The sequence below is a fragment of the Schistocerca piceifrons genome, chromosome 8 (assembly GCF_021461385.2).
Source record: "Schistocerca piceifrons isolate TAMUIC-IGC-003096 chromosome 8, iqSchPice1.1, whole genome shotgun sequence".
Classification (NCBI taxonomy): Eukaryota; Metazoa; Arthropoda; class Insecta; order Orthoptera; family Acrididae; genus Schistocerca; species Schistocerca piceifrons.
Window position 1 is genome coordinate 328,722,270 of NC_060145.1, and position 24,033 is coordinate 328,746,302.

At 43.6% G+C, this 24,033-nt stretch overlaps 1 protein-coding gene across 3 annotated transcripts in view; it reads left to right on the forward strand.

Moving 5' to 3' along the window:
* LOC124711364 (glucose dehydrogenase [FAD, quinone]-like) overlaps positions 1-24,033 on the forward strand; it is a 102,126-nt gene that overhangs the window by 38,250 nt on the left and 39,843 nt on the right. Inside the window, exon 1 of one of the 3 annotated variants that reach the window (XM_047241404.1) lies at positions 14,630-14,675. The exons of the other annotated variants lie outside the window; for them this stretch is intronic. Coding sequence (XP_047097360.1) covers positions 14,662-14,675 — 14 coding nt within the window. The 5' untranslated portion in view covers positions 14,630-14,661. Of the gene's footprint in view, positions 1-14,629; positions 14,676-24,033 lie in introns of those variants that run through there. 3 annotated transcript variants of the gene reach the window in all.

Here is a 24,033-nt window from a genome sequence, read left to right on the forward strand (position 1 = left end):
ATTGTCTAGGTCCTCTGGTGCAACTGGACCGAGAGTTGACTGGAAATAGTTACATTCGGGTATCTGGAGACCATTTAATGGATGACAACACGCCATGTCACCGGGTCACAGTTGTTCGGGATTGGTTTGAAGAACATTCTGGGCAATTCGAGCGAATGATTTGGCCACCCAGATCGGCCGACATAAATCCCATAGAACATTTACGGGTCATAATCGTGAGGTTCGCCGCCGCTGTGGCCGAGCGGTTCTAGGCGCTTCACTCTGGAACCGCGCTGCTGCTACGGTCGCAGGTTCGAATCCTGCCTCGGGCAAGGATGTGTGTGATGTCCTTAGGTTAGTTAGGTATAAGTCGTTCTTAGTCTAGGGGACTGATGACCTAGGATGTTAAGTCCCATAGTACTTAGAGTCATTTGAACCATTTGAATCGCGAGGATCAGTTCGTGCACAAAATCCTGCACCGGAAAGACTTTCGCAATTACCGACAGCCATCGAGGCAGCATGGCTCAATATTTCAGCCGGCCTGGGTGGCCGAGCGGTTCTAGGCGCTATACGCTGGAACCGCGCGACCGCTACGGCCGCAGGTTCGAATCCTGCCTCGGGCAAGGATGTGTGTGATGTCCTTAGGTTAGTTAGGTTTAAATAGTTCTAAGTTCTAGGGGACTGATGACCTCAGCAGTTAAGTCCCATAGTGCTCAGAGCCATTTGAACCATTTCAATATTTCAATATATCTGCAGGGGACATCCAGCGACTTGTTGAGTCCATGCCACGTCGGTTGCACCATACGCCGGGCAAACAGAAGTCCAACACTTTATTTGGAGGTCTTTGATCACCTCATTGTACGTCGGCAGCTGGTTGTCGTTTGGCTGGCAAGGCAGTTCGGCATACGGCGCAACTCTGAAATGCGAAACTGCAGTTGCCGCATGTGGGTGTGGAGAAGAGGGAGTAATTATTATTGTTACTATTACGCACGAATGAGGAAACAGAAAATTCTGGATTCATTCGTACATCCAAAGAAATATAAACTGCAGGTTGTATTTAGCAGCCAGGGAGCTGCAACAGACTGATTCGAAATTCATAGCTTTTTATAGAGCGACTTAACAGTGCTACAGTGGTGTGGCACAGTTGATTTCTTCCGCCTTAACACAGTGTTGCTTTTGTTTTTAAAATTCAAATGTTTTGAGATTTATGTACACGTACATGTAGCAATACTAGTTTGTGCTCGTTATGCCATTTGTATATGAATACGATTGTGTTTACGCGTCTCGGAGATGGCTGGCTTTTCTGTTGTTTTACCGCCGTTTTCAGCGTCAGTTTGCACTTCACAGAGGACAGGATGGTGCACGTAAATCCAGCAACAGATTTCACTGCAGTCGCTCCGGGTGCAGATAGTCTATTGGCTTGGAGCAACTCAATCAGAAATGGTTTCGTTTGAAGCTGGTTTCTCAGCGCTCAGGTAAAGTTGTCCGCCCCGATAGCTAAGTGGAGGCCAACACGGTAGTTCAGCGTATTCGGTCAGAGGGCTGTTCGCCCTCTGTAATAAAAAAAACTGACTAATGGAATCAACGGTCAACTTGAACGGATGTCTTGTGACGTCCGCCCAGACCAAACGCAACAAACTATATTGAACAAAATAAAAGGAAAGAAATGGTCAGCGTGATGGGCTGCCATCCTCAGGGGCCCGGGTTCGATTCCCGGCTGGGTCGGTGATTTTCTCCGCTCAGGGACTGGGTGTTGTCTTGTCTTCATTGTCATTTCATCCCCATTCGGCGAGCAGGTAGCCCAGTGTGGCGTCGTATGTAATAAGACCTGCAACAAGGTGGCCGAACCTGCCCCGTAAGGGGCCTCCCGGCCAATGACGCCAAACGCTCATTTCCATTTTTTACCGTCAAGTTGATTGTGAAATTTTTAATTCACGACTGGTACGAGACGTGGAGTTTTGTGGACTCCTGAAAATTTTTTGACCTGATGCGTTCAACCTGTTCCTAAGATGTAATGGGTGCCCACTGCTTTTGCCTTAACAAAGACCCTGTTTCCTTTAACTTCTGTACCTACTCGTAAATGGGTTGCCAGATAGGTGGAGCCATGTTAAACGTGATTCTGAATCTCCGACGCACTACGGTTGAGGACTCGCTCTTGCAGAACTCCATAACGTGAAATACCTTCTGGCATCCATGCTGCAGGAGATGAAAAGAAAACTTCTTCAGTTGTTGTTTCGATACATGTAATCATACAAATACCTTATCCCACTACAAATAGTTTTTACAGTCACCTGAAAGCGCCTATATCCTGTATAATTTTATCTATGCCGATCATATGTTAAGTTCTGAGTCTGAGTCGCAGAGAAAACTAGAAGAAACAATAATTTTGCATAAAATAGGAAAAAGTCATAAGTTACATTTATTAGGTGAACCTGAGTTTTTTAAACATTTATCTCGAGATGGTTTGATCTCGTATGAACAGATGCAGCATAGTAATAAGAATCTCTGTGACGGCTTTAAGCTTTTACTCGTGGCCGCTTAACGGCTGTTTACCGGCTGCTCGCACTGTGTCGAGGATGTCATTTTCTTCACACACACACTTCCTTATGTCACTCACCCAGTACTAGATGTTTAGATTACAATCCACTTGCGGCTGGCTCTGAGCACTATGGGACTTAACATCTGTGGTCATCAGTCCCCCAGAACTCAGAACTACTTAAACCTAACTAACCTAAGGACATCACACACATCCATGCCCGAGGCAGGATTTGAACCTGCGACCGTAGCTGCCGCGAATCCACTTGTCATACCGAAGAAGGAAATTCAATATGCATCACTATTTTAAGGGGTCACGTCTCGTACTACATCGTCAGAGTTTGAATTACAGTCCAAAAAATTTTTAGCTCTACATTTCATCTACTTGCAGCAACAGTCTGTGTTACTAGAGAAGGAAGATTTACCGACTGTGCCTGTAATTGTTTTAAGGACGTTATGTTTTTATAGAATTTTTCTACAATTAGATTTTTTTGAGTTTTTAAATAATTTTTGTTATCATCACTTATTTTGCAAAATATGTTATGTACCCTGTAGATTTATAACGTATGAAAATCACGGACTACTTTTTTTGTCTATTATTAGACATAAACTACTCAGCATGATTATTCCTGCCTCATCACGCGTAACCTTTATCTATCAAATGAGTTCATGTAAACCCCTCAGCATGCTTATTTGCGCATTTGTTGCAACATACACACGTGGTGCCCTCTATACGGAAGTTTGCTAAACCGTTCGAGTACCCTTGGTTTCTGCCTGAAACTACCTCTTTTTTATCAGTGCCTTCATGAATCCATCGATGCTGCTGCAAGACACAGACATCTAGTGGTAGACTTAGGTACCTCTACGAATGAAGTGCATTGCAGCAGCCACGTAAGGGGTTTATACATGGTGATACCGTTGGTTGGTCATGAACAGAGCTAAGGATGGTAACAACTTGGTTCTTCTTAGGAATATAGCAGGCCATCATGACATTTCGTTGAAAACCAAATAACGGAGAATGTACAGTACATCCTTTGGGTATAATAAAATCGGGAGGCAGTTCACCTTTGCTTTTTCGATTAGTGCCGATTATTGTCGTATCTTCTGTCAACAAATAATGAATCAAACCGAGAGATGTATGTAAATTATCGTAGGTGGTATTGCGTCTACACTTTTCAAGTGCAATCACCGGGATCTTCACAGCGTTTTCTCTGAGTCACGCTGCTCTGGTTTCTTCTTCGTTCCCCAGATACATTTTCATCTTACAGCAGCAGCTTGTTGCATTCTCACAAACTGTTCAGAGCTTTAATCCGTATCCATCAGGTTATGATGGCATGTATTGTCGAAATGGGCAACGACCTTGAAATGTGACCAACTGTTTATCCAGGATCATGCAATATCCTGGAATGTTGACGTCCGTCAGAGTAGTTTCTCACACCTAAAAAACCACTCTGATTGGTTCCAGTTTGTCACTTGAGCTATGTTCACGTCGAATTGCTGCATTGTCAAAGCACAACACCCTCAGAATAACATTGAAGTGATTGCGAGGTATAATTTCATTGAACAGTGGTCGGCCATTCTCAGCACTCCATAAACTAACTGATACCTTCATTTCTTGACTTATAAACACCAGTCAGGATCAGAACACCAAGAAAATTTTTCATTTCATGCAAATCTTTATTCACCCAGTGCTTGTCAAATATTGGGCCTTCCTTGTTGGTCCACATGCAAACTTTCTCAATGAGGGTACACGAAAAAACAACGTAAAACAAGGCTCTTCATTATGACAGTTCTTAACGAATATCTTCTAGGTCTCTGATCTTCTTTTAATACATCCTTTTTGCACCACCTGCTAGAAATTCCATGCCCATCACTACAAAACAATGTAATGTTCAATAGATTTGCAGTAACTTGTTCCTCTCCTTCTTCGTGAAGGCATTATTCATCATCTTCAGCATCGTCGTGTTCTAAGTTTTCAGCGACGTCTACCGCGTTGTCATCATCATTAGAAAATTCAGATTCACTTGGTGAGTTTTCAGATCAGAAGACTGCTTCAACAATTTCCTTATCTCTTCATCTTACAGTCCACTTCGCCGTAACATTTTCAGTTTGTAGAACAGACAGTTATGAAATAATGCACCAAAATAAACATGTGCCTATCACAAGAAGGCTGCTGAACCATGAATTAATAACAAAGTGGGTCAAATGACGTAACAGACATCTGTTGTTCAGGAATTGCTTCTAAACGTCCTTCAGTTTCAAGAGTCAATGTGGAGCAAATAGTCCATTTTACTTTAAAAGAAGGACACCTTCCCTGGATGAGATACGTTGTAAAATTACACAACATTATACCCCGAAGTGATAAAAGTCGCGGTATAGCTCCTTTTACCCGGCATACTGCAGTAACTCGATGTGACATGGTCTCAACAAGTCGTTGGAAGTCTCCCGCAGAAATATTGATCTATGCGCCTCTATAGCCGTCCATTATTGCGAAAGTGTTATCTATGTTAGATTTTGTGCACGAACTGACATCTCGATTATGTTCCATAAATGTTCGGTGAAATTCATGTCCAGCGATCAGGGTAGTCAAATCATTCGCCCAGAATGTTCTTCAAACCAATCGTGAACAGTTGTGGCCCGATGACATGACACTTCGTCATCCACACAAATTCCATAGTTTTTTGGGAACATGATGTCTATGAAAGGCTGCGAATGATCTCCAGGTAGCCTAACATAGCCTTTTCCGATCAATGATCGGTTCAGTTTGACCAGAAGATCCAGTCCATTCCATGTAAAAACGGCCCACGCCATTATGGAGCCACCACCACCTGGCACAGTGCGCCGGCCACTGTGACCTAGCGGTTCTAGGCGCTTCAGTCCGGAACCGCGCAACTGCTACGGTCGCAGGTTCGAATCCCGCCTCGGACATGGATGTCTATGATGTCATTAGGTTGTTGTTGTTGTTGTTGTTGTGGTGGTCTTCAGTCCTGAGCCTGGTTTGATACAGCTCTCCATGCTACTCTACCCTGTGCAAGCTTCTTCATCTCCCAGTACCTACTGCAGCCTACATCCTTCTGAATCTGTTTAGTGTATTCATCTCTTGGTCTCCCTCTACCATTTTTACCCTCCACGCTGCCCTCCAATACTAAATTGGTGATCCCTCGATGTCTCAGAACATGTCCTACCAACCGATCCCTTCTTCTAGTCAAGTTGTGCCACAAGCTCCTCTTCTCCCCAATTCTATTCAATACCTCCTCATTAGTTACGTGATCTATCTAATCTTCAGCATTATTCTGTAGCACCACATTCTCCTCTTGTCTAAACTATTTATCGTCCACGTTTCACATCCATACATGGCTACACTCCGTACGAATACTTTCAGAAACGACTTCCTGACATTTAAATCTATACTCGATGTTAACAAATTTTTCTTCTTCAGAAACGCTCTCCTTGCCATTGCCAGTCTACATTTTACATCCTCTCTACTTCGACCATCATCAGTTCTTTTGCTCTCCAAATAGCAAAACTCCTTTACTACTTTAAGTGTCTCGTTTCCTAATCTAATTCCCTCAGCATCGTCAGACTTAATTCGACTACATTCCATTATCCTCGTTTTTCTTTCGTTGATGTTAATCTTATATCCCCCTTTCAAGACACTGTCCATTCCTTTCAACAGGTCCTTCGCTGTCTCTGACAGTATTACAATGTCATCGGCAAACCTCAGAGTTTTTATTTCTTCCCCATGGATTTTAATTCCTACACCGAATTTTTCTTTTGTTTCCTTTACTGCTTGCTCAATATACAGATTGAATAACATCGGGGAGAGGCTATAATCCTGTCTCACTCCCATCCCAACCACTGCTTCCCTTTCATGCCCCTCGACTCTTATAACTGCCATCTGGTTTCTGTACAAATTGTAAATAGCCTTTCGCTCCTTGTATTTTAGCCCTGTCTCATACATCTTGCTCACCAGATGGTAGAGTTTTGTCAGGACTGGCTCTCCCAAGGCCGTCAGTAGTTCTAATGGAATGTTGTCTACTCCTGGGGCCTTGTTTCGACTCAGGTCTTTCAGTGCTCTGTCAAACTCTTCACTCGGTATTGTATCTCCCATTTCATCTTCATCTACATCCTCTTCCATTTCCATAATATTGTCCTCAAGAACATCACCCTTGTATAGACCCTCTATATACTCCTTCCAACTTTTTGCTTTCCCTTCTTTGCTTAGAACTGGGTTTCCATCTGAGCTCTCGATATTCATGCAAGTGGTTCTCCTTTCTCAAAAGGTCTCTTTAATTTTCCTGTAGGCAGTATCTATCTTACCCCTACTGAGATAAGCCTCTACATCCTTACATTTGTCCTCTAGCCATCTCTGCTTAGCCATTTTGCACTTCCTGTCGATATCATTTTTGAGACGTTTGTATTCCTTTTTGCCTGCTTCATTTACTGCATTTTTATATTTTCTCCTTCCACCAATTAAATTCAATATTTCTTCTGTTACCCAAGGGTTTCTACTAGCCCTCGTCTTTTTACCTATTTGATCCTTAGGTTAGTCAGGTTTAATTAGTTCTAAGTCTATGGGGCTGATGACCTCAGATGTTAAGTACAATAGTGCTCAGAGCCATTTTTTGGCACAGTGCCTTGTTGACAACTTGGGTCCTTGGCTTCTGGAGTTTGCGCCACACTCGAACCCTACTACGAGCTCTTACCAAGTGACATTGGGACTCATCTGGCCAGGCCACGGTTTTCCAGTCGTCACCGGTTCGACTGATACGGTCACGAGCGCAGGAGAGATTATGTAGGCAACGTCGAGTTAGCAAAGGCACACGCGTCGGTCGTCTGCCTTAGCCCACTTACGCCAAATTTCGCCACACTGTCCTAACGGGTACATTCGTCGTACGTCCACATTAATTACTGTGATTATTTCACGTTGGGTTGCTTGTCTGTTAGCACCAACAAGATACGCAAACGCCACTGCTCTCAGTCGTTAAGTGAAAGCCGTCGGCCACTGCATTGTCCGTGGTGAGAGGTATGCCTCGCCACACTCGTGACATCATGGATCGCGGAATATTAGATTCCCTGACGATTTTCGATATGGAATGTCCCATTCGTCTAACTCCAACTACTATTCCGTGTTCAGCATCTGTTACAAAGGGCGTTCAAAAAGTTTTGCACAGTCGTCTCTAATTTTTTTTTTCTTGCAGGAGGAGAATGAAATGTTTTGTGAACATTCTTGGATCATTTAGCTAGAAGTTGGTACATAAAAGTATTTTCTTTTATTTACATGTGAGCCATAATGGACCGTGAAGTAGATGTCAGGATGCGACAACGGTCGGTGATGGAATTCCTCTTCGAGACCGGCGATGACTCTGTCATATCGATTCACAGGAAGTTGCTCCCTGTTTATGTTCAAAATGTTCAAATGTGGGTGAAATCTTATGGGACTTGACTGCTAAGTTAATCAGTCCCTAAGCTTACACACTACTTAACCTAAATTATCCTAAGGACAAACACACACACCCACGCCCGAGGGAGGACTCGAACCTCCGCCGGGACCAGCCGCACAGTCCCTGACTGCAGCGCCCAAGACTGCTCGGCTAATCCCGCGTCCCTCTTTATGGGGAGGACACAGTGGATCACAGCAGTATCCAGCGGTGCTTGCAGAGGTTTAAATAAGGTGATTTCTCGCTGCTGTACAATCCACGATGCGGTAGACCATCGATGGCAGTGAGTGATTTGAATAAGGAGACCATTGATCAAAGGATCCAGAATGACAGATGTGAGACGACACGACAGCTTGCTGAAATGACTCGTTTGTCATTGGGTAGTATGGTGTCACTGGTACAGTCACTAGGGTACAGAAAAATCTGTGCACCTTGTGCGCCTAGATTATTGACAAGAGAAATGAAAACGATGAGGAAGAATGTGTGCGAGGGTCTCATCAAGACCTTTGAGTGGAAACAGTGTTTTGCCGGCGTCATTACCCAAGATGAAACATGGTTGTTTTTGTCCGAACCTGAGAGCAAAACCCAATCCATTAAGTGGCGTCATCCGGGATGCCCTCGGAAGAAGAAATCAAGAGTTTCACCAACAGCGGCGGAAAGGTGATGTCCTCCTGTGATCAGTGTGGTGTCATTTTCATTGACTTTTTGGAACCTGTCTCCACAATTAACCGGGACCGTTACTGTTTGTCACTGGACAAGCTGCGACGTGCCATCAAGACCCACAGACCACAGCTTCAGGGTCAGCTCATCAGACTACACCATGACAATGCCAAACCCCACACAGCCCTTATGACGCAGGAGAAAATCAGGAAAGTGGCTTGCAAAATTGTTCCTCATCGTCCCTACAATCTGGACTGGGCTCCGTCTGATTTTTACCTCTTTGGTCGTCTGAAGGCCCACCTGCGTGATTCAAATGGCTCTAAGCACTGTAGGACTTAACATCAGCCGGCACCTGCGTAGTAAAACATTTGATAGTGAGAAAGACCTTAATTCCTGCATCAAGTGATGGTGTAAAAGTCAATCCCCAGAATTTTACCAAAGTGCATTTACGTCATGGAGAGAACATTTAGCCAGATGGGTCGTAGCTGGTGGAGGCTACATTGGGTAGGCTCAATGTATAGCTAAATGTTCCAAGTATGTTCACAAAAAATTTCAAATAAATGTTCAAATGTGCGTGAAATCTTATGGGACTTGATTACTAAGGTCATCAGTCCCTAAGCTTACACACTACTTAACCTAAATTATCCTAAGGACAAACACACGCACCCATGCCCGAGGGAGGACTCGAATCTCTGCCGGGACCAGCCGCACAGTCCATGACTGCAGCGCCGCAGACCGTTCGGCTAATCACGCGCGGCAAAAAATTTCATTCTCCTCCTGCAAAAAATTAAAAAAAATTAGAGATGACTGTGAAAAATTTTTTGAACGCCCTTTGTAAATCCCGTCGTGGGGCCAAAATCACGTCGTAAATCCTTTCACGTGGATCACGTGAATACGAATGACAGCTGCGCCAACGGACTGCCCTTTTATACCTTGTGTACGCGACACTACAGCCATCTGTGTGTGTGCATATCGTTATACCATGACTTTTTCTCACCTCAGTGTAACACTGTTTGAAGGGCAAAGTAATCGTTCATTCCGCAAAATTGTAGCTGGTTGTGTGTTTCACTCGCCGGCCGCTGTGGCCGAGCGGTTCTAGGCGCTTCAGTCCGGAACCGAGCTGCTGCTGTGGTCGCAGTTTCGAATCCTGCCTCCGGCATGGATGTATGTAATGTCCTTAGGTTAGTTAGGTTTAAATAGTTCTAAGTCTAGGGCAACGATGACGTCAGATGTTAAGTCCCATAGTGCTTATAGCCGTTTGAACCATTATTCTCGTTCTTATGGCGTTCCTAAGTCCAGTACAGACTGATCTCCCTGCAATTCGTGTGTAATATTCCAAGTAGGGGATCTTGCACCACATGTTGCAAACCTGCCGTACCCGCCCTTTTCCTCCAAAACCGTGCAAAGTTCCTCGGGTGACATGAGTGTTGGATGAATCTTTTGCAACCAGTTACATGACGGAACATTTCCTGAAATCTGCTAGGAATTGGTGAAATTCGAGTAAACTTCACAATTTTAAATATACATGTTACGCAGAATCAATGTAGTTGACAAAGACTTCTCAAAACTAAACAATATTTGTCTACAAAAATTATTTGATATATTAAGTTGATTCGATGGTATCGTAAGAACATCTCTGTAACGGACAAAATGAGTAACACATCAAGAAAGAAATCTATTGTTGTGCAATAATTAATATGGTTAAAAGTGGGTTTCAATGTTATTTAAACTCATTGACCACCTTCTCCTTCCCCCCCTTTTTTTTACGAATTCTCACGTCAAACTGCTAAAAGATGTGTCGTAACAAAAGAGGACGATCCTAATATTTTCGTGCGTAAACACACTCTGTTCGCCGATAAATCTGCAATCTCTAAGCGACAGAAATATTCAGATGTCTGTTTCCTTTAGAATAAGCCATTAGTACATGAAAAACATAAAATAAAAAAACACGATAATAACCTTGTGTAAGATGAACATACCCCCAAAATAAGTTGTAATATCTGGCATTAGCAATTTCAACTTGCCTGTTCTGAACAGCCGACTTTTGGTCAGAAGAGATGTTTGAAGACTGTAACCGCACGAGAGAATCGGATTTGCAGATGACATTTTCCTTATTGCTGAGATTAAAAAATAACTAAAAACCACTGAAACAATTGAGTTAACAACAAGTCGAATATAAGATCAAATAAAAAAGTCCAAAACAAACTATATCAGATGCTCTAGAAACTGACTTAAACAAGTACAAGTCAACCTAGAAAACAAAAAATTCACCAATGTAAAAGAATTCTGATACTTGGTTAGCATTACCTCATATGACGGAAGATGGAAGGGAAATATAACATAAAGGAGTGCTAATGCCAAAGAAGCATTTAACAAGAACAGACTCCTGTTAATATCGAACTGATATCTACTAAGCAGTATACAAAAAGCTTTGTGAGGTGTGTAGCAAGCTATTGCTTAGAGACTTGGACTATGAAGAAGGAAGAAATAACTAAATTGGATTCTTTTGAAAAGCGGTACTAGCGATGATCACCACGCAAATCATAACCGACAGGATGACAGATAAAAGGGTTTTGGAAAGAATGAATGAAAGTAAAGAAGCTTTGCGGGAAGAATAAAGAAAATAAAACATAGCTTCAGTGGTCATTTTCTGTGCCGCTTCAACTGATGCATCAAAATTATTGAGGGGAAAATTAAAAGAAAAATAGCAAGAGGGACACCCCGAAACTAGTTTGTGGTAGCTACAATTGAAGTGTGACCGTATCACCAAAACAAGATGCTGTTGCGGAGGATGTATCCGAGAGGGAATCATGCTGACTACCGACTTTTTGGTTGAGAAGAGGAAGAAGAAACACGAAAGAAGCGGAACATAATAAAGACTTTTGCAGATTATAATTCCAGTTTTGAGATATCTACACAACGACGCTAATTTTGCACCATTTTCGCATTTCCAGTTCTGAAGATTATTTCCTTTCTTTTGTTTTCTAATAGACTTCGGATACTGTAAATTTCGATGCTCAGTTCGTTCATAAAGTACTTTCTTCATGTACGTGTTCACAGACTCTATATATGATATGAATGATGGAACCATTTTAACCACTGTGGGTTGTCAGCTTTATTCCCTCAATGCTCCATGCGTATGAATTACATTACTGGCCAGTTTCGGGCTTAGGCCATTATCAAATGTACGATACTGGTGATGTATGAGTCACACTTAAAAAATTGTCTTTTTCGTGCTACGTAGGGACAGACAAGTTCCCACACGTACACATGTCGAATGTTACGGATATGGTCTTGCACAGAGCAGTCGGCTTACAGGAACAACTTTCACAACGCGTTATGTAGGCAAAAACTTTATTAACCGGTAGCTTTACTGGCTCTTCCACATTCGTTTAGCTGCATACTGTGTTCACGGTGTGCTAAACAGTGAATAAATTTTCAACTGCCAAAATCACGAAAATCATTTACTCATATAGATGACCGGTTTCGGCAATTCTCCGTTGCCATCTTCGGATCTATGTTTACATCATTACATAATCTGCTCCTTCAGTACAGTAAGTGTTGCTATATAACGTATGTCCATAGTCCGCCCCCGGTAGCTGAGAAGCCAGCCTGACAGAATATCAATCCTAAGGGCCCGGGTTCGATTCCCTGCTCGGTCGGAGATTTTCTCCGCCAAGGACTGGGTGTTGTGTTGTCCTCCTCATCATCATTTCATCCCCATGGACACGCAAGGCGCCAAATTGGCGTCAGATCGAAAGACTTGCACACGGCATACGGTCTACCCGACGGGAGGTCCTAGTCACACGACATTTACATTTCATTTACGAATGTCCATGTTGGTACCGTGAGCTATACTAGAAGTCATACATTGTACAGCACCATTTTCTGTACTGAAGGAGGAGATTGTGTAACGATGTAAATATCGATCCGAAGACAGCAATAGAGACTCGGCGAAACCAGTCATCTATATGAATAAATGATTTTAGCGATCTTGTGAGTTGAAGATTTATACAGTTTTCATGATACTACGGTTCGATTTTACCCCCACCCCCACCCCCCTGACGATTTCAGAAGTGTACACTGCTAAATAAACGTGCAACGGCTAGTAAGCTACCTGTTAGTAAGGTTTTTGACTACATGGCGTGGAAGTTGTTCCTGGAAGTTGATTGCTATGTGCAAGACAATATTTGTAGCATTCGACTTGTGTATGTGTTCAAATGGCTCTGAGCACTATGGGACTCAACTGCTGTGGTCATAAGTCCCCTAGAACTTAGAACTACTTAAACCTAACTAACCTAAGGACATCACACACATCCATGCCCGAGGCAGGATTCGAACCTGCGACCGTAGCGGTCTTGCGGTTCCAGACAGTAGCGCCTTTAACCGCTCGGCCACTCCGGCCGGCGTGTATGTGTGGGAACGTGATTATCCCCGCGTAACACGAAACAAAAAAATGTTTAAACATCTACATCTACATGGATACTCTGAAAATCACATTTAAGTGCCTGGAAGAGGGTTCATCGAACCACCTTCACAATTCTCTATTATCCCAATCTCGTATAGCGCGCGGGAAGAACGAACACCTACATCTTTCCGTACGAGCTCTGATTTCCCTTATTTTATCGTGATGATCGTTCCTTCCTACGTAGGTCGGTGTCAACAATATATATTCGCATTCGGAGGAGAAAGCTGGTGATTGGAATTTCGTGAGAAGATTCCGTCGCAACGGCAAACGCCTTTCTTTTAATGATTTCCAGCCCAAATTCTGTATCATTTCTGCGACACTCTCTCCCATATTTCGCGATAATACAAAACGTGCTGCCTTTCTTTGAACTTTTTCGATGTACTCCGTCATTCCTATCTGGTAAGGATCCCACACCGCGCAGCAGTAATCTAAGAGAGGACGGACAAGCGTAGTGTAGGCAGTCTCCTTAGTAGGTCTATTACATTTTCTAAGTGTCCTGCCAATAAAACGCAGCCTTTGATTAGCCCTCCCCACAACAATTTCTATGTGTTCTTTCCTATTTAAGTTGTTCGTAATTGTAATACCTAGGTATTTAGTTGGATTTACGGCTTTTAGATTAGACTGATTTATCGTGTAACCGAAGTTTAACGAGTTCCTTTTAGCACTCATGTGGATGACCTCACACTTTTCGTTATTTAAGGTCAACTGCCACTTTTCGCAACATTCAGATATTTTTTCTAAATCATTTTGCAGTTTGTTTTGATCTTCTGATGACTTTATTAGTCGATAAACGACAGCGTCATCTGCAAACAACCGAAGACGGCTGCTCAGATTGTCTCCCAAATCGTTTATATAGATAAGGAACAGCAAAGGGCCTATAACACTACCTTTGACGTGACACACTTATCACCACTATCTTAAATTTGATAATGACCTAAGGCCGAAAGTGGCCAGTAATATGGATCGTATGTACGGTGCATTACAGGAATAACACTGACAGTCTACGGAGGTTAAAATAGTTCCATCATTTGGTCGTTCATAAAGGTTTACTCAAAGAGCACCTCGTCTATAAATTTAGGGATGAACCATATGGAGAAGAAGTAACTCTGGGACTATGTAGATAACAATTTCATAAAATGAACTGAGATGTGGTAATAACATATTGCAGCAACGGCGTATGATATTGAATAAAGGGTCAAATTGGCGGAGCGAATGCTGAGATCATAATTGTACCATCTTGTTCTGAGAGCGAACTGAGCAATAGGGCAGACAACTTCACGGAAGCTCACGAGGTACCAGGGGGAAGGTGTTGCCCGTGTCCGGAATCCCCGCGTCTTCCCGGTGTGACGTCACTCTGGTGGTTTCGGACTCCTCCAAGGTCGCGGAAGACGCACCCACACACCGGGCTTCTCTTCTCGTTATCAGCGGCTCTGCACAGAGTGCGCTAACCGCCGCAGTTTCCGCGAAGAGCCGACTAGGGAGGGGAGAGCGAGAGGGGGAAACTTCAATATTAAAAGCCAGCCCGCTGAGACGGCAGGCAAGTCCACCGCCGAGATCGCTTCTGGACACCTGTGCACCATGGGGACGCAAGCGTAAGTAGCCGCACGAGCAGCTTCCCCTGCACTTCCCACACACTTCGTGCTTCACACAGGCTCCAGATCTCACAAGTAGCCTTTTGCAGCCCAAGTTGACTGCTCTTTCAACTCCCCACGAGGGGGCGAATTGCCAGCTGAGTTCTACAGCGATGGCTGCACTACATAAAACAAATGAGGAAACGGTTTTCGTTTTAAACTAAATCTTCAGGGTGGGCAAGAAGTCCCTGTACCCTCTAGTATCGAATGTTGATTTGACTTGACTTTATCACAAATACATACTTACACATTAAGTGTCGAATATATGGGTGTGTTCCCCATCGCCTCCATAATCCTCCATGTTCTTCTCGACATATTTTTGAGCGTGTACGTGCGAAATGTATCGTCAACAGCATTGCGCAGGTCTTCGTTTGTAGCATAATGACGTGCAGATGCATGCGTCTTAATGACTCTCCATGACGAGTTGTCAGATGTGATGAGTTCAGGACTCCTCGGTGACCATTTCAAGGGAGCTGGTGTTGCTGGTGTAACACAACCTGTCTACCGTCCTGGGAAGTGTTCATTTAGGAACTCGCGCACTACAAAAGCGTAATGAGAAGTCGCTCCTCCTTGCTGCAAGCGTATGCGTTCTGTGAGACCCCTTTCCTCACCCTGAGGTATTAACCACGATTGTGACGTGTGTAAATAATTTGCTCCGTTCACAGTCTCTCCAAAACAGTACGGTCAAGCAGATGTTGTAATGTCATCGCTGCCCATATTATTACGAGAGGCGGGTTCCTTTCTAAGACGACTATGTAACGGGTGTACTCTTCGGCCCAAACGACAATATTTCTGGCACGTGAGCTGCGGTAAACGGCACATTCATCTGAAAACATAACCTTGCCACGGCTCACTGTATTTGGAAATTGCGTTAGCAAAGCACAGCATGCTAAAACGCGCTCATTCCAGGCTGTATCCGATAAGTCGTTTACGAACGTCGGTCGAAAAGATCGGACCTTAAAGTGTCTATTCGTGTGATCTCGCTATGTTGTCCTTGGTATGCCTAGTTCCTCTGCGTGTCGACTTCCCAGGAGATAGCTCAATCGAAGCAGAGGCTCCGAACATGTTTCTTCTCATGTCTTCTTCCTTCCACTCCGCGAGCTGTCTTTAACACAAGCAAAAGGACGTCTTTCCCAATGCAGATGCGTTGCCTTTCGCGGTGGAGTCTTATTAAATACTTCCTGGAGTGCTCCAATAATCTGCCTCATTGGCTGCCCTGTGTGTTGTGGTTCGTGCACCCACACACTTGTCACTAAGGGCTGCTTACTAGTGTAGCTCTGACCGCTCACATCTGCCATGGCTACAAATTAAAACTTCACAGCGACTCTTACTGCGGTTCTAGGAGCTTCCAGCCTCGGGCATGGATGTGTGTGATGTCCTTAGGTTAGTTAGGTTTAAGTAGTTCTAAGTTCTAGGGGACTGATGACCTCAGATGTTAAGTCCCATAGTGCTCAGAGCCATTTGAATCTTACTGCGAAAACATGTAAACATGAATTCCAACAATTGATTCCAACAACTGATACGAAGTGACAAATTAGTAACCTGCATAATAACGTTTTATACTAAACTGGTGTTACAGGGGTACGGAAGCATCTCACCCTCATTGTAGGTGATAACTTGAGAAGTTTTAAATACTGGTAGGCGATTTAAATGGCATATAAAGATACATCTACAGTTACATAAATTTTGCGCACTCTGCAAACGACTCTGAAGTGCATGGCAGAGGGTACTTATGATTGTACCATTTTTAGAAGTTCTTCCCATTCCCATCACGCAACGAGTGAGAAAAGACTCATTGTTTTAATGCTACTTGGCACTCGGAAATATCTCACCTTGCATTCGCGCTTCCTACGAGAACGACAGGCAGGGTAGTGGGGTAAACAGCTAGATTCTTCACTTAATTTTGCCTCTTGAAACATCGTAAGTAGGCCTTCGGGGGAAAATCTGCGTTTATCTTCAAGCGTCTACTACTTCACGTATTCCAACATTTTCCTGACGCCCTTTTTCACAATGTCATTCATGCAAGACGTCTTATTTTCGCATATCGCACTTACTCTAGCGTGAGGACATCTTTAAGACCAGAGTCAGGTACGAGGCACCACTCAGTGAAACAGAAGTAAAACGTTTACAGTTTAGTAGATTTTGAGTTACAGCTCCAAAATCAACTATGCAACCAAAATTAACTTACATCAGTTGCAGAGTATATAACCAAAATCTCTTAAGGTTTCCTAGTTCCCTGACCAGCGGAGAGTCTGCGTCGCGTGACCTGTAGCAGCCAACACAGTTGAGTACTATATTGTCGCTTCTGCTGTGCAAATTGGAAGATTAGGGCAGCGAGTCACTTACATATAAACGTTCATTTGTTGAAAATATTTATAAACCACCAGTGCGTATTTACTGTATCCGTAGTACATAAAGGGAAAACGGCTGTGGTCGAACATCGACGACCATGATTTATGACTACAAACAACCAGTTCTGAAAGCACTGCCGTTTATTATAGCGGAAACTAACAGTTATATACTAAATAAAGTTGTTGGAACACGTTAAGTGTTAAATACGGCGAAACTGGATAAACAATTCGCGCAATGCATTTTAGTTGCTTCAGTTTCATACTACAAAAGTTTTGTCAAGTTTTTACCCTACTACCTCAAATATTTATGTCTATTTGATTATGAAGTTAACACCAATAAAGAAGGGAACGTGGGAAAACTTGAAAAAAGTCACAGACAAAGCATAAAAAATTAGCTTAGAGGAACGTAACAGGAAGAAAATGTACGTAAATCGTAGTCTATTAATAACAGATCCAACGCAGAGGGTGAGGTGAGGAGGGATGTCATACATCTTTCCATGTATAAACGGCTCTTAATCACAAAATCTGGATTCAAAAGACTCTAACACGTGATGGATAGTGCGTATTTTACTTATTCTTTCTTTATTTATTACGAAGTGTTTTTCTCAGCCATACTCCTATAGATAGTTAAGGAATTGTTAGACCATCATATGCTGACATTTATCTTTATTTCTTTAGTATTAAATTTTTCGCTTTTTAAGGGACTTTCAAGATGACGTAGGTACATTTCAAGTGCTGTATAGGCACACAGTAGGAGTAGAATGTCAAAACTGGAGCAGCAAAAGCTGCTATTTTGTAGGACGCAACCAAGGCGACCAACTCCAGCGTTTCCTTTGTCATCTGTTCCACAATACAGCAGACATTTTCCAGTAAGATAACAGATTTTATGAATGAATCGTATTTCCAAATTATTCTCACAGTTCTGCATTTTTACAAAACTTTCGTTGTTTTGTTTAATTTCTGGCGCCCAGGTTGGTGATGCGATCCAATCGTCCCCTCCCCTCCCCCACCCTCGCATAAATTCTAGAGCCGGCCATCCCCTTACGTTGTCCCATGGGTCAAACAAACCTGTGATCGAATGAGATTTTCACTCTGCAGCGGAGTGTGCGCTGATATGAAACTTCCTGGCAGATTAAAACTGTGTGCCCGACCGAGACTCGAACTCGGGACCTTTGCCTTTCGCGGGCAAGTGCTCTACCATCTGAGCTACCGAAGCACGACTCACGCCCGGTACTCACAGCTTTACTTCTGCCAGTACCTCGTCTCCTACCTTCCAAACTTTACAGAAGCTCTCCTGCGAACCTTGCAGAACTAGCACTCCTGAAAGAAAGGATATTGCGGAGACATGGCTTAGCCACAGCCTGGGGGATGTTTCCAGAATGAGATTTTCACTCTGCAGCGGAGTGTGCGCTGATATGAAACTTCCTGGCAGATTAAACAGTTTTAATCTGCCAGGAAGTTTCATATCAGCGCACACTCCGCTGCAGAGTGAAAATCTCATTCTGGAAACATCCCCCAGGCTGTGGCTAAGCCATGTCTCCGCAATATCCTTTCTTTCAGGAGTGCTAGTTCTGCAAGGTTCGCAGGAGAGCTTCTGTAAAGTTTGGAAGGTAGGAGACGAGGTACTGGCAGAAGTAAAGCTGTGAGTACCGGGCGTGAGTCGTGCTTCGGTAGCTCAGATGGTAGAGCACTTGCCCGCGAAAGGCAAAGGTCCCGAGTTCGAGTCTCGGTCGGGCACACAGTTTTAATCTGCCAGGAAGTTTCAAACCTGTGATCGTCAGCGCTGCCCTTCTTGGAACATATTCAGTTTCCTCTGTTAACCCAATCCGGGATGGGTTATACGTACTTGAACAATGGTCAAAGATGGAACGCACAGTTGTTTTCTGTCCAGTACTGTTTGTAGACTGGCTGCATTTTTTCAGTACCCTACCAATATTCTGAAATGTAACATCTACTTTCATTGTAGGTGAAGAATTTACAATGACATGAGTAGTTCGTGGGGTGGGTAGAGTCAACCTGTTCACAGAGACAAATTGCGCGTAATACGGACACTGGAATATAAAATGCTGGTGTGCCCACCTCACATCCACATTCACATTCTAAGTTTGCCCTTTTCTGTATTCGGTGCAAATACACCAGATGTGGTCCATGGCGCAACAATAACTGCAGAAGGTAAAAGGTGTTTCATTTTTAGTCTTTCCCCTATTGAAAAGAATATGCTATCAATCCTACGCGCCTATTGTAGATTCTTGTTATCATAAATGTATTGTGTGTTCCTAATTTGTTTAATATTTTGACAAATCGTACCCATTATCTGTTCCACTTCCATAAATTCGTGAAGCTTTAATCAATGAAGTGTAGCCGTCTCCCTAATGACCAAATAATAACGAGACGACCATGTGTTGGTGTAGTTCCGAAATCAACTATTGATCTCACAAAGATATTCCTTTGCACACGTCGAAGAGCTATTGAAGGCTTCAGTAGCTGAGTGTTTGCTGCCAACGTTCCTACTGTACCCGACAATCGAAGCAAGAACACTCGCCATTGGTAAATAATTTTATTAATCCCGCTGGGAGGCGAAATCTCCCCTGTCTGGTACTGATTAATTCGTTGTACAAAAGCTAAGGTTTTGCTACTTACTTGCACGAATACTAACACTGTGGAAGATTCAAAAATGGTTCAAATTGCTCTGAGCACTATGGGACTTAACATCTGAGGTCATCAGTCCCCTAGAACTTAGTACTACTTAAACCTAACTAACCTAAGGACATCACACACATTCGAACCTGCGACCGTAGCAGGCGCACGGTCCGGACTGAAGCGCCTAGAACCGCTCGGCCACAGCGGCCGGCTACTGTGGAAGGTACTTGACAGTAGGAGTTATACAGGCTCCAGTAAACATGAGACCGGAAGGCGCCGTTTACTTGACACCTGCGAATGAGCGGTCACTAGCCGCCACTGACTCTAGTATGAAGTATTGTTGGGAATACGCTGCATGAATAGTGGGCCAGCGAACTGTTTCCCGGATACCGTCAGCACCATTTGTGAAAGATGATGAATCAGCACGAAGAGAATCATACAAATGATGAAAACTGCAGGGTGATCAGCTCGTCAGTAACGGTTAGTTATTTAGCGGGAATCTGGGACTGCGGCGAAAAAACAGGGGCGCTTTCTTGGCAACTGATTATATCTGTGAAGAAGACGCAGTATTTGCCGAGCTGAGCTGCCAGATGTGCAAGCCAGATAGTCACTCACGTTATCTTCCGAGAGAGGTACCGCGGCATTAGAGCAGATGATCCCGCCGTTGTTTGGAAGCATCAGCGAAGGGCGCCGCTTGCTCGATATTCGGCAAGTCACAGACGTGGGCGAACGGAAACGTCGCCGGGCGTGCAAAGGCCGTCTGCACCTGTGCAGTGACTAACGTAATAGGATTACAGTGCAACCTTAGTATCAAACAGCTTAGTTGTAAGCTCGCCGCACGAACTATTAGTGACTTCCCTTAAAAGAGCTGACTTATCACGTTGGAGCGCTGTAGATGTTGTATAGAACTGGTGCCAGGCACTCGTGTGAGCCTCCAACGCTGACCTGTGTCATGGTTCTGAAGTTGTGTGCAGTGTGTGTGTGTGTGTGTGTGTGTGTGTGTGTGTGTGTGTGTGCGTGTGTGTGTGTGTGTGTGTGTGTGTGTGTGTGAGAGAGAGAGAGAGAGAGAGAGAGAGAGAGAGAGAGAGAGAGACAGTTGGCTCCGTGATGTCAGTGCACCAACAATGGGGAGGGGCTCTACTCTCCTCATCGATACCGTCCAAATCTGAGGTCCATGCAAGCCTTGGCCAGAAATGAAAGTGGCAGAAGTAGAAGCTCCAGATCGCCAAGCGCTTAGAAAAAAAAGATTGGGCAGGTACGAGTTGGACCCGCGCACTGAGAGTTCCGTACAAATTTAATTATATCCATACACAGTTCATCCATACTGGGAATCGAAAATCTTGACGATTTTTGCCTGTTATCTACCTTCATAGTGGCAAGATATCGGTCCAGATAAGTCCAAGGCTTTCCAGAAAGTTGTGATTTTTAGTTTGAGGTCGGATAACAAATGACAAAAGGAATGTCTTTTTTCAAGTCAGCGGAAATTACCCTAAAGATTGTAATGTGCGAGTTTGAGGGTATCAAAATATGTGACGTAAATGGCCGTAGCTTTTGGTTGCATTGCCTTTGAAGCTTCAATTTTTTACACCGCCAACAGAGCGTAGGCCTTAGTATTTGACATAAGTTTCAATTTGATACGCCTATCCGTTCCTAAGAAAATGAGGTCTAAGGAGACGAACGAACAGGCATACAGTCAGATAATAAATGACAAAAAAATCTTTTCGTGAGATATAATCACAAATTTACAATTTTCAGATTTTTTTCTTTTCGTTTTTTTTTTACGAAATTTCATGATTCTAGGCCTACGGAATGCACCCTATAGGTTTTGATGGGTCTGCGAGTACTAAAATATGTGACATTAATGGCGGTACCTTTTGACGGCATTGACTTAGATGCTTCAATTTTTACTCTGCCAAGGGACACATACTTCAGAATGTGACGTAAATTTAAATGTGATACATCCACCTGTTCCTGAGAGAAATGTTTTTAAAATAGGGTAGAGAGACGGACAACAAAGCGATCCTATAAGCGTTCCGTTTTTACCAAATGGGACACGGAACCCTAAAATCGAAAAAAATGTACCTTATAAATATTCGACACAACGACTCTCGAATTATCATTCTGTACTCTCTTCCGCTGCGCCATCCGCTGCCTGGAAACTATTAACATAAGTGGCTCATGCTTCTCCTGAATCGCGCCGAAAACGCTATTTTTTCTAAATGATCAGCCATTCGGAGTTCCCACTTGTGTCACTCTCATTTCTGGCCAAGTCTATATCAAAAACGTAGACGAAATCGGTGACGACGAGAAGGCGCTTTCCCCTTGTAAGGTTGGTGGACAAGGGACGTGACAGAAAGTAGCTACCGTGTTTAGACGTGCCCATGAGCACACGGTGAATTTAAGTTGCCCGACTGTTTGAGTTATCAACGCGGACTGTCCAACGAGTCTACAACGAATGGTGTATCCCTCGCAAATACGTAATGCAGCGTAAGAACAGCTGGTCGCAAAAAGTTCCTAACAGACGCGGGTCGGAGGCGAGTGCAGGGAGAAGTTGAGGCGGAGGTAGTTCCGTGACGTTTTACGGACATATATGGATCGTGACGGCGACCAGTCGTTGCCCTTGCTTCTAGCTCTTTTTGGCGGGTACAGTTGTGGCACTCCTGTCTTTCAAGACGACAACTACTGCGATCATAGCGCTGCATGCTTACGTTCCTGGTTCGACGAACACTCAGGTACCGCGTCGCAATTCCACTGGCGTGATTTTGTGGCCCCAGGGATGTTTACCGGCTGCAGTGTCATCCTCTGCCTTGCGGTATGGAGTCGCATGTGGTCAGTGCACTACTCTCCCGGCCGTTTTGGAGACTTTCCAGACAGTTGGGCCGTCACTGTTCGGTCGAGTAGCTCCTCAGTTGGTATCACGAGGCTGAGTGCGTCCGTTCCATTCCGGGAATCGAACCCGGGCCTCCGCATGGCGGCCATCTACTTTGACCACTCCGCTACGAAGGCAGACGGTCTCTTTTTATCACCCAGTCTTTATTCCACAGGAAATATCTCGGACTATTTGAATCGTCTCGTGCCTAAAGGGCCTCAATCAGGATATATCCAAAATGGAGTTAAGCACATCGACGTCCTGCTGTAGGGTAGCCGCATCTTAGGATGCCATAAGGCACTCTGTCAGATGACTGGTTACGGTAGGAAATACGCTGCAGAAATCACGCTATACGCTATAAGGAATTCAGTCAGTGACTGAAACTCTACTAGCACGTCGAGGGAGCCCTTCCAACAGAAACAAGAAAAGCTATCCGGCAACACATTGTAAGTTTCCCGCTAAAAGAAAGTCATTATGCTGGCAAAGATATAAAATGTTTAGATACCGGACTTAACATTCCAGTGATTTACAAGTTGTTTAAGAAGAAACATCCTGATATAAAGATCACATTTTTAAGGAAAACATCAATCCGCATTTCGGACTCCCTCAAATCGATTGCTGCTGTACGTGTTAAGAGCTGAAGGCGAAAATGGACTCCATTAAAACAGCCGATAACTGCTGCTCAACCTGTCCGTCAGATCATTTACGTATACACAAATAATAGACGTCCTATCACACGTCCCTGGGGCACTCCTCACCATAGGTTTGTCTCCGATGAACGCTCACATTCGATGACAACGTACTGTATTCTAATACTTAGTAAGCAGACTTCTAAGACTACCGTATGCTACGGTAGAGTACTATAAGTAAGCGTAGACAATAGCAGTTTTCCTAGTGGCTCTGGTCTGTTAATACTGTAACGGCGCTACGTTTTCGATCGCTTTGTTTCTGTATGCGATCAGTGTCTTACTAGGTTCCTCAACAAACTGTAATTGGGGAACCGTCTAGAAACTGAGTGAGGATATATATACTGGGTCGTGTAACCTACGGAAAATTTTTGTTTTACATAGTTGCCCTCCTATCTGTTACTTAAAAGTGAACACTATTTACAGCAAAACTGAAATTGTCAATGTTTAATTCAGGTTTTATTTTAAAATTGTTGATTTGTAACGTGAAACAAAGGGATGTTGTAGTAAAAATGTAAAAAAATAAACAATACGGGTTTATCATATACCGTTAGAAAGCGCAACTTTCTCAAAGAAAAAGGTAAAATTAAAAGGAAAACTCAAAACAGAAACATAAACATCCCTTCAATCCTTCGTCAAGCTTATATAACACATGTTTCTATTATTCATAAGCGACTTCCACATTGATCAGTAGTAACAGGAAACTTGTCTTTGATGACGATGAAGAATGTTCTATTCAGCAAATTAACAACAATAATTAAATAGATTATTTT